Below are 14,161 nucleotides of genomic sequence, written 5' to 3'. Positions count from 1 at the left end.
GACGACTTATCTCTTTGTGTAGAACAGACGAGACTGTGACTCAAACAAAGCATCAGTTTACTTCCTCTGTTGGTTGCCTGCATGGCCAGCCAGGTGCTTCTTCTGTTTCTCATGCAAATGTGAAATGCATCTTGCCCGCGTATAGCGCCGCCGTGCTCACGGTAATTTGTGAGATTCTGTCACAGGGACGCAAAGCGGCACTTTGAGTTAATTGACCGGAATCCGTATGGACACAGTTTGCGGTCCCGTGCTGGCTTTTTTTTCTGTTTATGTGTGTGTGAAGGGGAGCAGACAGATGTGTTCATTCATAATAAATGCAGGTCACTTTACAGGCCTGGAGAACATCTCCCTGAAATGTTCCCACAAATAAGTGGGCTCCTGGCTGACATCATCGCACACTGCATGCATATGTGAACGGTTTCCTTCTGTTAATGCAATCAAAGCCCGTGCCTGAGTCTGTGTTCGCACAGAGCAGACCGAATCTGCTCGGTTACATTAAAAACGTGGCTGTGGCTCAGCATTAAAACATTCAGTGTTTTTTAGGGAGACTGTCTGGGAACATGAAAATGCAAAAGCAGTCTCTGCTGTTGATGTCCAACAGTTTCTCTAACTTTTTGAAACCAACAGTCTAACATTCACAATCATCTCTAGCTTGTGTGGAGGTGAAAACCTACCTGGATATTTTCTTTCAAGCTCTGCTCTTCATTCTCTACACATCTCTCTGCAGCAAACTTTGAACAACTAAGGCTTTTTTCCCCCTTTTTTTTGGGAGGACACCATCAATGATATTCTGTTGGCCTCGTATTTATGATGATGTGTGATATTAAATATCTCCATTCAATAGGACTGCTGGCTTTTGACTCGCAGGTATAAACACTTTTCATCTCTTTTTTTGTATAAAGTTGCCCTCAGGCTGTGTTCACAGCTCTGTTAATAATTTTAAAAAGGCCAGAGCACTGACTCTAACGTGGGCCTCCGGTCCGTTCAAACTAATCATTCTATTGTTTTTATTTACATTTATTCATCTCTTTTATCAGACACCTGATGGACATAAAGTAATGATTCGATCGTCTCAAAAGCCTACACAGAGATTATGTTTGACATGTTATTTTGAGACTTCAAATCCAGGTTTGATTGCTGAAAGGAGAGAAGGAAGAAAAAGTAAAAGTTTTGTCCTTAGTTCTCTAAAATGAACGGCCATAATTAACAGATCTGTCCAGACTGGACACACAGGTGTGAATGCCTTTTTTAACTAACTCAGTCCGAGGGATGCAGATTTTATAACTGACATCTGATAAAATTATAGATATAGCTTAAAATGTTATACAGCAATCACTCAGAGAAAGTAGCACCTACAAAGTATCAATAGATGATAGAGAAGATGGTGAGCTTTTTGGCCTTTATTATGCAATAAATTGAACATGAGATAGAAAAAATGGGGAGAGAGTGTGAGGCAAGACAAACAGCAAAGGCCCTTGGGTTGGAGTTGAACCTGCGCTGCTGCATTTAGCCCTGCGGCATGTGGTCACCTGCACTCTAAACTGGTGCCCAGATGTAGCTTACGTTAAGCTACAGTAATAGCTCCTATAGATCTAATAGGGTGAAGTGAAGCATGATTAGCTTATTACTGCTGTGAAAGAGTTGGATGTCAGGCAGACGAGCTGAGATGATGCATACATTTCTAGAGAAAGAAAAGGCCTGTAATTACCTTTAACAAAGAATCGCAGAAGACGCAGACACAGAGTCGCCACAGACATGCGATAAAGATAATGGGTGTACTTTATACACTATATTACCAAAATTATTCGCTCATCTGTCTTCACACGTATATATCAGGCTGACTGACATCCCATTCTTACTCCATAGGGGTTCATGTGATGTTGGACCACCCTTTGCTGCGTTACCAGCTCTGCACCACTGCGCCTGATGCTTTGCATTGTGCTTGCTGATGCATGCAGGTGTTTAGCCATGAAGCTCTCTATGCACTGCTCTTGAGCCACATGGCGTTTGGAGGTCTGCAGCGACTAACTGTGCAGAAATTTGGTGACCTCTGCGCACTATGCGCCTCAGCATCCCCTGACCCTGCTCTGTGAGTTTACGTTGCCTTCGTGGCACTAACAGTTGATTGTGGAGCATTTAGTGGCCAGGAATTTCATACCTGGACTTGTTGCACAGGTGGCCTATCACGGTTCCACCCTGGAATTCACTGAGCTCCTGAGAACAGCTAATTTGCTAATATGGATGGATGTATCAGTTTATGGTGTTTAGGGCTGTCAGCAGGCTACATTCTTAAACTGATGGAATGTGTAGACACACATACTGGCGAATTAGTTAAAGGATAAATTAGCTGATAAATAAAATACTAGAATCTTATCAAAAACATATCGGGAAACTTGCTAAAAAATACCAATAGCTGAAACACAGTGAAGAGTTCCGGTTCAATGACTAGAATTAGTGGATGAGGCCTAGTCAACGCTGATCAGTTACAGCTTCCTGTGTTGGGACACCTATAAATCAATGTGGCCACGCCCCTAACTACCTTGTCCAGTTGAAAATCACCCCATTCAGAGGTGTTATAAAATAGGAAGCTATCAACTATGTCCAAAACTGTTTTGGTCCCATGCTGCAGATATGCTCTAAAGTTGGATATTTTAAAATGAGACTGTGTGAGGATGGACTCACTGTAGGAGCCAACCTCAGGTGGCCATCGGGGGAACTGCAGTTTTTTTTGTTTGTTTGTTTGTTTGTTTTTTAAACTTTTGCTTTGGCTTTACTTTTCATCTCCAGAGATTTTTATTTGGGTGACTTGTTCAGATATATTTTTTTGATTTGTTTAAATTTTTTAATCTGTCTCAGGGAATGAAATTTAGTAGTGTCCTCGCTCAGTCCCTCCCATAGTCTGTTCCTCTGTCACAACATCGACCTGATCAGCCTACCGACAAAGTCTGACAGACTCAGACTCACCTGTCTCGGACTGCAGGTGGTGATGGTAGTCTATGACCTTATGGCGTTATGCATCACATGGCTCTTTGTTGATTGTGTTTTGTATATCTGCGTATACTGTCACATGTATATTCATGGAGTCATGTAGTCTTCTCACTATTGCCCTGCATGTTATGCAGCAGGGTTGGTCTTTTAATGTTAATGTATACCAGTAAATTTAGTAGATTTATTTTTGCTTCTATCAGAAAAATAATTAGAAACTAAGGCTTTCATTTAAGTGAAGTGGACTAAACACTCACTGTGCCCCCTGCACGCTGCAGGTATTGCTGCTAAAAGAAATCTGCCACATTTAAAGATTACGGCAAAGAAATGAAAACAAAGATCCATCAGAGGGTCAGCGTACGTTTGGTTCTTTTTAATCATTACTATTGGTTTTGTTGAATCCAAAAAACTACCAGCTCAGTTTGTGTGGAGACTCAAACAGAGGGAAACGACTTTCAAATTCAAATTTTCAAACTTAGCTGTGTGGACAGAAGAACATGCTGCATTATCCAAAAAATGTTTCCAAGGCACAGAAAATTGTGTTTTGTGCACCTTGCATGGTTTAGGTTCTTGGCCTTACCCTGAACTGCTTCCTGTTGCTCTCTGGGCAGTCTGGATGGATGGATGTAATTTCCTGCCTTCAGAGATCCCCCCCCAATCTCGCTCACTTTTATTCTCCCATTTACTCACACACACACACACACACACACACACACACACACACACACACATTGTCTTCAGTGTCTTCAGGTCAAGTAGGCTGGAAAGAGCTGGAAAGTAATTTGTGGATTTGGGAGTCCCGCCTGATCAGTGCTGCTGCCTGACCCGACCTGACCCTACGTGACTGATAGTATTGGAGCACAGGCGGCCTGTGGAGAAGCTTCACAGAAAGGGGACTGGTTTTAATAATCTCGTATGTGGTTTCCTCACCCAGCGTGCTGTTGAGGGAATGTATTATCAGAGTTAGCCTGAGGTGAAAGGGTCTGGAGGATTTTTTTTCTCTCTCTCTTTCACGCTCATACCCTTACAGTGCTTATTATCTCTAGTCCTCTTATGTAGCGAGACAGCTGGCTTAATCTGGCCTCTTGAATTCATCAGGTGTGAGGTCACGTCCGTGCCGGCCGCAGCGCCTCGCAGAGTTTATTTCAGACGCGCGCACAGATCCACAAACCTTCCGACAACTGTTCCCTGCATTTTCCGAATGATGTTCCAACGTGTTTCCCCACCCCCACTTATTCTTCTTATTCTTTTCCTGTAAGCACGTGTGCTTTTATAGACGAGGGGTCACCAGTAGTCAACTCGCTTTTCCCTCCTCCCTCTGGCTGCTCCAGTTATCCACAGCCTGTCCTGTTGTTCGCAGGGCTTAGTCTTTCTGTTTGCTTTTGCTGAGAAAGATTGCTTTTTGTTCTGAAGTTGCCGGCTGCGTTTGATGGAGGCAGAGGCCACTTCGTATTTAGGCTTTGGCAGACATAGAGCAGAGGAAATGCTGGATGGACCCTCGCTTGGATTTTTCGTGCATCACATAACAGAGATGGGAGTTATTCAAAGACCCATAAGGAGGAAATGGTAACACAGACACACAGAGAGAAGAGGATCGGTGCCTTCTGAGAAGTGTACTGGCTTCCAGCGTAATGAGCAATGTGTGAACTTGTTAACTAGGCTTATTCTCTTTGACCTTAATTTAAATTGAGGATTAGCCATCTCATCAGAGTTCTTGGTGGAAAGCCAAGGCTTGTTTTGCCTTGGGCAAAACTCAAAAGGAGGATTGGGAAGGAAAGTAGCTGCTCATCCCTCAGAGGAAGCTTTTGCATATTTCCTTTGGCAGGGAACTTGAAGCGATTAAAAAGCGAATTTATTTGGATTGACTTCAAGAAGAGAAAAACACACCACATTTACATTTATTTCCGTAATGGATTTGGATCAGTTCTGTACCTTAACCCGGGAGCGTCCTGTTTATCTACCTGGATTCAGCTCATCAAAGGATCCAAGAATTTATTGATAATCTCTGCGTTCCCATGCAATGGAGCTCCGTAAGAGGGTGAAGCCGAAACATGGCCTTTCACAAGATGCGCCGTCTGAAGGCAGATGTAACCATAACGCTATGTCGGGAACGCAGGAGGGGGGAAAAGGAGGGGTTTCTTTGCTTGGGCGATCCGGTTCCCGTTCCCATTCCGGTTCAGGCGTTTCACCCCGGCGGCCTTGGCAACAGTGTGTTTCCATGGCAGCAGGGCTGTTAGTGGCTGTGCTGCTGGCACTGACTCAGGCCTGGTGTGTGAACGGCTTACATGAGAATCTGCTGTGGTTCTCGCAGCTCACGGTAGGAGTTATTACGTGTTTATGGAAAGTGTTTCAATTTGAGCGGTTAATAAACCAAACACATTACAAACGAGCTCTGCTTCGATGTGACCGCCTCAGGGGGCGGGTTCAGTCTGCACCACGGTGCAAATGAAAACCATCACACCACACCGTTGTCCAATCTCCAACCACAGTCAGAGCTCCCGCCCCTTCTGTGTTGTTAGGTCGTTACAGAGTGGCCCCAATAACAGTGAGATCACGGTACAGAGATCCAGCAACAGGCATCTGATGCAGTTATTATCTACAAAATGAACAAACTCTTTTATAGTTGAAGTGGCATTTATTTTATTATGTCTGTTGTTTTTTTCTTTTCTGAAGTTAGAAATAAAGTGTTTCACCTGCTCAGTTGGAAATGTGCTGCATAATTCAGAAATGTTAGAAATGATCTTAAGTACCAAAAAATATCTCTTAAACCAAGATGCAACTCCAAGGATATAAAGTTCAGCCAAATCGGCGCAGTTCCTGGAATGGCCACTAGAGGTCGTCTCCAAACGCGAGTCAGCCTCTGGCGACTCAAACGTTAAAACGTCTGACTTCACAGAAGGTCTGGCTCCTTTAGACCCTGGTACAAAAATGTTGGACCTCTATAGCTAATTTTTCTCTTCATGTGTAGGGGAGATTTTTTTTCTTTTAATAACTGCTTCTTAGTTTTTATTAAGGTGTCTATTTGTCAACATTAAGTTTGTGTTGTTGCCTCCAGTGGCAACAACACAATTTCTATATATATATATGTCTATCTTCCTTTCCATTAATCCACATGTATTTGTGGAAATGCTCTGCATCCATTCAGTGTATGGATGAATCCTGGGAGGCTTGCTCTCTCGACTGGCTGCCACTCCATCATGAACCTTCTCATACAGTCTGTTAGCTTTCATTTAAACACAGGATGTACATACCATCCATCTTCCTGCAAAAGGTCAAATCTGTGACTCCACGTGCTTCCTGGATGTTCCCATTTCTTGAGCTGTGAACTCATTCTTTCAATATTGGGGTGTTTATTTGCTTATAAATCATACAAAGATGATGTGGTGAACTCATTTGCAGATAGTGTTGAAACAGCTTCTTCATAGATGGTGCCAGTAATATACTTGACCTCCTTTGAGGCTTGTTGCTGATACTTCTGTGACTTATCCGGATCAGTTCACACATGGAGCATCTAAATGTTTTGACCTTGTACCTCGCTCTATATTAACGGTTAGTTGCGAAATGTGGTTTTCTATCATTAATCAAAATGCTCTTACAGCGAATAAAATATTTATTTTAATCTGCCATGTTTTTGTATGATGTCAGTAACTTTGATAGTTTTTCCAGATGTAGTCTTGTTTTTCTGACGCAGTAACAAGAACACAATAACTGAGTGCCTGTGGCTAACTGTGGCTGCAGAGAGTCCCGAGGTTAAAAACGCTCACTGCCCTCCTCATCGTTCTTACGCTCGGGGCCGTCCCTGTGCTCGTAGACTCGTCTTTTTATCCTCCAAATGCGTATTTAATTTTTTGCAGCTGATAATATCTGCGTTATGAACCAGTGGTTTTCTGCTGTTCTCCTCAGGAGTCAGACCCATACCGGTTTACACTCTATTAATCAGCTAATGGTTTCAACCAAGTAAATGACATTAATTAACTGGTGGGAACACCTGCCTCGGTGGGCGATCTGATTGGGATCCCCTGTCCTGTTACTCCCTGATGGCTACAGAACAAATAACTGCTCTCAGGTTTCCACAGACTGGTTATGATGATTTGTCAGATAATAAGGACCGCAGAATGAGGCAGGCTATTTAAATTAGGATCATTTTCTTCCGAAATGCGTGAAATATGTTCAGAATACAGAACATTTTATGTACAAGTTTGTATGAATGTTAGAAATTGAACGTTGTTATTGGCAAATCCTTTCTATCGGTCAGTTAGTTTTAATGGACAGATGTTATATACATTTCTAATTTTATAGTCTTTTTGTGGGGTTTTAGTTATTACTGGAAGTTGTTACTGGAAAAATATCAGATAAAATGCTTTGCGATAATACTCGGAAACATGCTTTGGTTTTTAACAAGCGGAGGATTTGGAGATTGCTTGGACCGGATTTGGCTGCAGTAAATCTGGAGAAACAATTTGACAGACTTTCAGTGAGTTTTAGAAGAAATGAGTTGCTAAAATCAAAGCGTTTCTTTTTGTCAAGCACAGTTGCAAAACCGATTTGCAGACTAAATATGATAGATTAATGATTGGCTTAATATTCCGCAGCTGGTTGTTCGCTGTTTGCTCTCTCCTCTTACCCCCCTGAGGAGCAGTAATCACGCATGACGAGCAGGAAGTCTCTTGGGAAGACATCCTCCAAGCACGCACTCACACACTGTGTTACCTGTCTGATTATTACTGGAGAGGATTATGAGTGTATTAGCTGCTTTGCCTTTATCCTCCATGTTTCTGTCATGTCTTGCCAGGATATCTGTTTTCCATATTACAGAGAACAGAAGTGTTTGCTTTCCTAAAACTAAAATCCTCCTTTTTATTTTCAGGAAGTGGAGAGGGAGATCTCCTTTCGGACAGAGTGTGGACTATACTACTCCTACTATAAACAAATGCTGCACGCCCCATCAATACAAGAAGGTATGCCCTGTGATCGCAGGGATTGGTCCCTTTTTATTATTCATGACAGTTGTCATTTCTTCACAAACACAAAGGCAACTTTGAGTGTCAAAATGATCCAAGCTCTTTCCACTCCAACAAAATGGTGTGCGGAAAGATACCATGGGTGCATCTACAAAAAATCACAGACGAGTTTGAATCTCGTGACCTTGACCTCAAGGTCAGAGGTCATGTTTTCTGAATCTTGTGAATGCAGTAACTTGAGAACGAGCTGATGTGGAATTTTTAAATAGATACCATACGTGTATCTACCAGGAGGCGGAGGGGTAGCACTTTTAATCTGTTAAGCCATTTACCATTTACCTAAGAATCATTCAAGCATAAAAATGTCAGCGAACTCTGTGGATGAACCCGTCGTGTGTTTGTGCATTAACTGCAGATTGCTGCCTTGGCTGCACGTCCATGATGCAAAGGGATGCTCCTGTTCCATCACATCCCCACATGACAATAATAAATAGACCGCGTGGAGCAGGTAGCATAAGACAACTTAAAATCTCTAGAATCATAAATAAATGAAAATTGAAATCTGACGTAGTGTTTTTTTTTATTTCTGTAAGTCTTACACATAAGACCTGCAAAGTATCTCCTTCTCTTGTTCCATATTTTGTTCCCTGACTCCCTCCCTAAAGTATTTCCCTTTCTTCTTATTGTCTTCTATTACTCCCTCCACCAATTCTCATCTACCTCACTCCCTCCAGCGCTGTCTTCTCCCTATCTCCCTCCCTTCACTTTTCCCTCATTATCACACCCCGTTCCATCCCATCTCCTCCCTTAATATCTCCTTCTCTTATTTCGCTCCCTCTTCCTCACTCCTTTTTACTCACTCCCTTCCTCATCTTCTTCACTCCCTCACCATCGTCCTCAAGCCGTCTCTACAGGACCTCCCTCTCTATCTCCTTCCCTCAATATCTTCTTCTGTTCTCTTTTTAGCTCCCTCCCTCCCTCCCTCCTTCCTTCTCACTCACTCCCTAAAGTTTCTCTCTTCCTCTCTATGTTTTTACCTTCTTTTGTTCCATTGTTCCCTCCCTTCTCCTCAAGCCTGCTCGCCTCCTCAGTCCCTTCCTCACTATTCCTCACTCAATCCCTGCTGTATCCCCCTTCCTCCTTATCTTCTTACCTCTCTTCCCCAATTTCTTCACTCCCTACCTTAGTGGCTCCTTGTATCCCTCCCTCCCTCCTTATTTTCCTTTTCCCCTCCCTGTAGCCCCCCCCCCGTCCAGTCCCATCTTCTTCCCTTCCTTGCTATATCCCTCCCTTCCTCTCTCTCCCCATCTTCATCCCGATCTCCCTACCTCATTATCTCCTTCTCCCTCTTCCTGACCCCCTTCCATCTTCCTCCTTTCCTCATGTCCAATTCCCTATCTCTGTCCCTCAATATCTCCTGCCCCCTTGCTTTAATCCCTATTTGCCTTCCTATTTTCTTCTCTTCCCTTCCCCAATCTTTTGTCTTTGTTCCCTTCCCTTCTTCTGCACTCCCCAGTATCGTTTCCTTCCCTCTGTCTTTCAATCTCCTCTGTCTTCCTTCCTTCATTTCTCCTCCCACTCCACCATACCATCCTATATCTCTTCCTCCCAATCTTTCTTCCTGTCCTTTCCCCTTCTTTACTACTTCCCTCTGTCTCATCCATATCTCCTTCCTCTCTCTCTCTCCCTGTCTTGCTCCCTACTTCGCTCCCTTGCTCGCTCACTCATTCCTCTTCCTTCATCCCCATCCTATTCCCTCCTTCTGTATAGCATCACTTCCTCCCTATATTCCTCACTCCATCTTTCTTTATCCATCCTTACCACCCACATTCCACCATATCTCCCTCCCTTAATTTCTTCCTCTCTTGTTTCCTATTTTGCTCCCTCCCCTTCCTCGCTCCCTTCCTACAGTATCTCACTTCCTCCTTATGTCCTGGATCCCTTTCTTCATGCCTCTCAGTCTTTTCAACATCTTCCTCCTTACCACCTGTCTATTCCACCCATTCTCTCTCCCTCTGAATGCGATAACTCGACAAGGAAGTCAGTCACCTAGGATAGATGGGTGTATCTACTAAGAGGCTGCGGGGTACCACTGGCCGCTACCAGCGTTTTTGCAATACAGCCACCAAGTGATGATGAAATGTATTTATCTTTTTTCTTCACACATCATAATAAGCTGTGAATTGTCATGTATGCTACATTGCCAAGGCCTTCCTACACATATGAAATTGAATGACATCCCATTCTTAATACATATGGGTTAATATGATGTGGGACTACCCTTTGCAGCTTTAACTGTTCTGGCAAGCCTTTCCACAAAGTTTAGGTGTGTGTTTATGGGCATTTTTGACCCGTCTTGTGAGGTCAGACACTGAGGTTGCACGAGAAGGCCTCGCTCGCAGTCGTAACTGGGATTCGTCACTCCAGAGAACACGTCTTTCCTGCTCTAGAGTCCAGTGGCGCCGTGCTTTACATGCAGCCGATGCTTTGCATTGCTCTTGGTGACGTAAGGCTTGGATGCAGCTGCTCGGCCATGGAAACTCATTCCATGACTATGTAGAAATGCCTAGGAGAGAAAAAGAAGTTTAGAAAAGGTGTTAGTACAGATACAGATCACCTGCTGGTAGATCGGTACAGCCAGGGAGTGGTGTTCTGGTCAGCTGTCCGCTGACCTACAGCTTATTGACAACACCTGAAGCTGATCAGTGTCTTTAAATGAAGCTGCAGAGGGAGAAGAAAGAGCATTACCACCATTTGATACTAAAGGCATGTGTAGCCCCGAGCTGCCTGAATAACTGGATGTCAGAAAAACACCCATATCGGCTGGTGATGTCTGAGTTGGTCAATGATTATTGTTAAAAACAAATCATTATCTTAAATAATCATTTCTGGGAGTTATACAATTCAATTTTATTTATATAGCGCCTCAAGGCGCTTTATGTTGTGAGGTAGACCCTACAGTAATACATACAGAGAAATGAGGAATATACAAGTATTTCCATTGCTATGTAAGTTTATTTTAAATAAAAAAGATAAAACGTTTATTCAATAAATGAATTGAGGGCACTAACAATTTCATTCAGAGAGAGTTATTTTAGCAATTTTGAAATAGATTTCATACTGAAATAAACAGCACTTACTTATCCAGTCTGCTGGAAACAAATTATTCCAACGTGGTTCCTTAATAAACTTTTGGCCTGTTTCCATTATGCCTGATCTGCTGCTCGGTGTCCTTCGCTCCTTCCTCTTAAATCCCATCTATTCCTTTTAAATCGTAGAAGTCACTCTGAAGGGAAACACAAGCTCCCAGCAGCCCAGCTCTCTGAGCTGATGAACGATGAGGCACATTTGCCTTTTTTGTACAAAACTGTGACTATCACCCGTCAGTGTGTGCAAATAAGCAGCAGGTGGTCAACAGGTGACACAGTGAGCACCATGTATGCAGGTAAACTCAAGCTTCCACCGAGCTCCTCGTTGCTATCAGAGAAACGTTAGCATCACAGAAACACACACAGGTTAGAGTCCAGCCAAATGTGTAGAGGCAGCCTCAGGGGAGTCCTCAGGCTCCTCTCGGTGGACGAAGTGCCTTTGCTGCTGGTTCGGCTTCCACATAACAACTCGCTCCAAACACTCCAAACTCTCCAGATCTTCATCACTATCCTCCAGAGAGCCGAACTTTGTGGAAATATAGCTAAAATGTATTTTTATTATCTTTAAAGCTGTCTAGAAATAAACTGGCTGAAATGGCAGTAACCAGTGCCGTGCTGCCATGGTCAATACCACCGAGTCTTGTGTCACTACAGCATAGCATCACCCGGGACCTACAGTTTTTATGTAACTTCTTATTTTAGGAAGCTAGCTTTTGTTAGCACCTTCCCTTGTACATGGTTGCCAACACCAGGTGGCTGTCTCTATCCATACTTGTAAGGAAAAACTGTTTTTCACTCCATTATTTCCACCAGACCAAACAAATCACTGCACTTTTCTCATGATGCACAGTCTGGTCTGAGGGAAATTAGCCTAATTATTTTGTTCCCATTATCATGTAAAATTCCTTGTTGGAAATGGGCCTAATTTTCCACTAAGGCAAATAATTGAGCTGTAGTCTAATCAGTCGAGGAACTGGCTGACCTCCCATCCCGTCCCATTCTATGTTCCCTTGTTTTTCTGTCACAGCAGAGCAGCTCGTTATGCACAAACTACAGTAGGTTTTTGGTGTTAAGGATGAAGCGCTGAAGTGACGGCAGGTAATGGAAGAAGTGGGAAATGATAAGGATAGGCATAGGAAGAAAGTGAGAAAGGAGGCAATAATGGAAAAAGCAAGAGATGAAATAAAAGGAGGGATATGTGAAGGAAAGATGTAATGAATAAATGAGCTAAAATAGGAGAAAGAATCCAGATGAGCGAGCAAAGCAGGACACAGAGTCAGGTGGAAAAAGAAAGGCATGACAGCAAATGCCGTAAATGAATGAACAAAGTCGAGTGGGTCATGCGTGTGGGTGGTAATGTGCACTTTGTTTATGCAAAACCGTGCTGGTTTTTATGGTTTTACATGGATCAAGAACACAGCGGAAATCAGGCTGACACATCCCAGCCTGCAGCAGAAAGTCAGCCCTCGCTCCTCGCTCCATGTCACACTTTGTTTCAGTCAAACCGAGTACATGATGATGATACTGCATGGAGTAACCAATATGAATTAATGCTATCAGTGCGCGCATCAGCTCATATAACACCAGCAGCAGTGTTTTCTGTGACAGAATAATGTTAAAATGTAATTCTTTTTTATATGTTAGTGTTATTTTGGTAATTCTTGCCATCATTCCCTTCTGTAATAATGCCATTGGACCAAAGTAATTGCTGAGATTAGAACATGTAGCAGCATAGCTTTAAAAGTCAGATGAGGCAAGAGACAAAACACCACTTCAGCAATCTCATTTGGAAGAGGAAAAGAGAACATAGCCCAACGTAATCACCACACTTTGTGCTTTCATTCTGACCTCCTGTGGTGGTATTAGTGATCCAGGTATATAATGAAAGATCATTGTAGCTGTATTCCCTTTGAGTTTTTCATGTTAAAGTGGAGCTTTTACTTTCACTAGAGTTTAAATAATTATTATTTATGTTGTACTTTTTTTTGTGTCTGAAAGAAGCCAGATTAGTTCCCTTCCTATTCAACCAGCTTTCTTCTGATTGGCTGCCCCACATAAATAGGTCTATGTTTCTTCTCTTGAATATGTATGTATCATGTCATGGAGTAGGGATATACCTAATACAGTCGTCTTACGTTGGCTGTCCCAGGAAGCCCCACCCACCCATTTGCCTTCTATACCTTTTTATGTGAGGCAGCCACTCAGTAGAAAGTTGGTTTAACGGGAGAGGAGCTAAAATGGCTCATTCCAGTCAGTGGATGGACCGAGGGGCTTCGCCATGCCCAGCATAGTCTAAAGATGAATTTAAAATGTAAGTGCAGAGGTAATGTAGTACAGTGACTTTAAATCGCGTGGCGAGTCCACAATAATAAAACCAAAAAACAAATATTAGGGGTGCGTGTCTGACCAGCTAAAGCATGAAAAAAGAAAAGATTTGGTTAAAAATGAGCAAGAAGACCTAAACTTGAAATCTTTTTGAAGGATGTGAGAGTGGGGCATAAAGTGAGGGGAGGCGAGGGCCCCTTGCCTCTCCACTTTTGATGCCCTTGGCAGCTAAGTAGTAATAAACCTAAATTATAGTTTAAACGTCAATTACTGGAAAAAAGAGGCTTTTTTCCCATTTAATGGAGAAGAAACCAGCTGTGTGCAAAACACTGATGTAATATGTCCTTTTAAATATTTCCCCGTTGCCACATCCAGCATCCGACATTAGCATTCATTTGGAGTAATGTTTTTGGCAGCTTAGCAAATCTAAGTCCAATATTTACCTTCTTTTCCTCTTTGATGTGTCCCCACCAGCATCACAGGAAAATATCTGGCTGTAAAAAGCTGCTAAGAGCTCCTCTACGTTCCACAGCTAGTCATTAACTTTGCCTGTCTTTGTCTGCTGAAAACCGCACTGATGGGAGGTGAGAGTGGACTAAAACAGTAAAGTTGCAGACCATCAAGCCCAAAAAGCGAGAGCACTTGAAATGCACTAAAGCAGAGGTGATGATAATGCTCTGCGGGTTCGTATTTATGAGCCACGTCAGCCACACACTCTGAGTCAGAGGAAATCGATCGGTT

The 14,161-nt window shown here is 42.9% G+C and overlaps 1 protein-coding gene across 3 annotated transcripts in view; it reads left to right on the top strand.

Annotated features, from left to right (window-relative positions):
• dpy19l3 (dpy-19 like C-mannosyltransferase 3) overlaps positions 1 to 14,161 on the top strand; it is an 89,065-nt gene that overhangs the window by 15,796 nt on the left and 59,108 nt on the right. Inside the window, exons 1-2 of one of the 3 annotated variants that reach the window (XM_025908210.1) lie at positions 4,339 to 5,302; positions 7,853 to 7,943. In XM_025908210.1, the coding sequence (XP_025763995.1) occupies positions 5,006 to 5,302; positions 7,853 to 7,943 (388 nt within the window). In that variant the 5' untranslated portion in view covers positions 4,339 to 5,005. Of the gene's footprint in view, positions 1 to 4,338; positions 5,303 to 7,852; positions 7,944 to 14,161 lie in introns of those variants that run through there. The other 2 variants (XM_025908207.1, XM_005447755.4) reach the window with 2 other exon arrangements.

Source organism: Oreochromis niloticus, linkage group LG1 (assembly GCF_001858045.2).
Source record: "Oreochromis niloticus isolate F11D_XX linkage group LG1, O_niloticus_UMD_NMBU, whole genome shotgun sequence".
Lineage (NCBI taxonomy): Eukaryota > Metazoa > Chordata > Actinopteri > Cichliformes > Cichlidae > Oreochromis > Oreochromis niloticus.
This window is presented reverse-complemented; position numbering and strand designations above follow the sequence as displayed.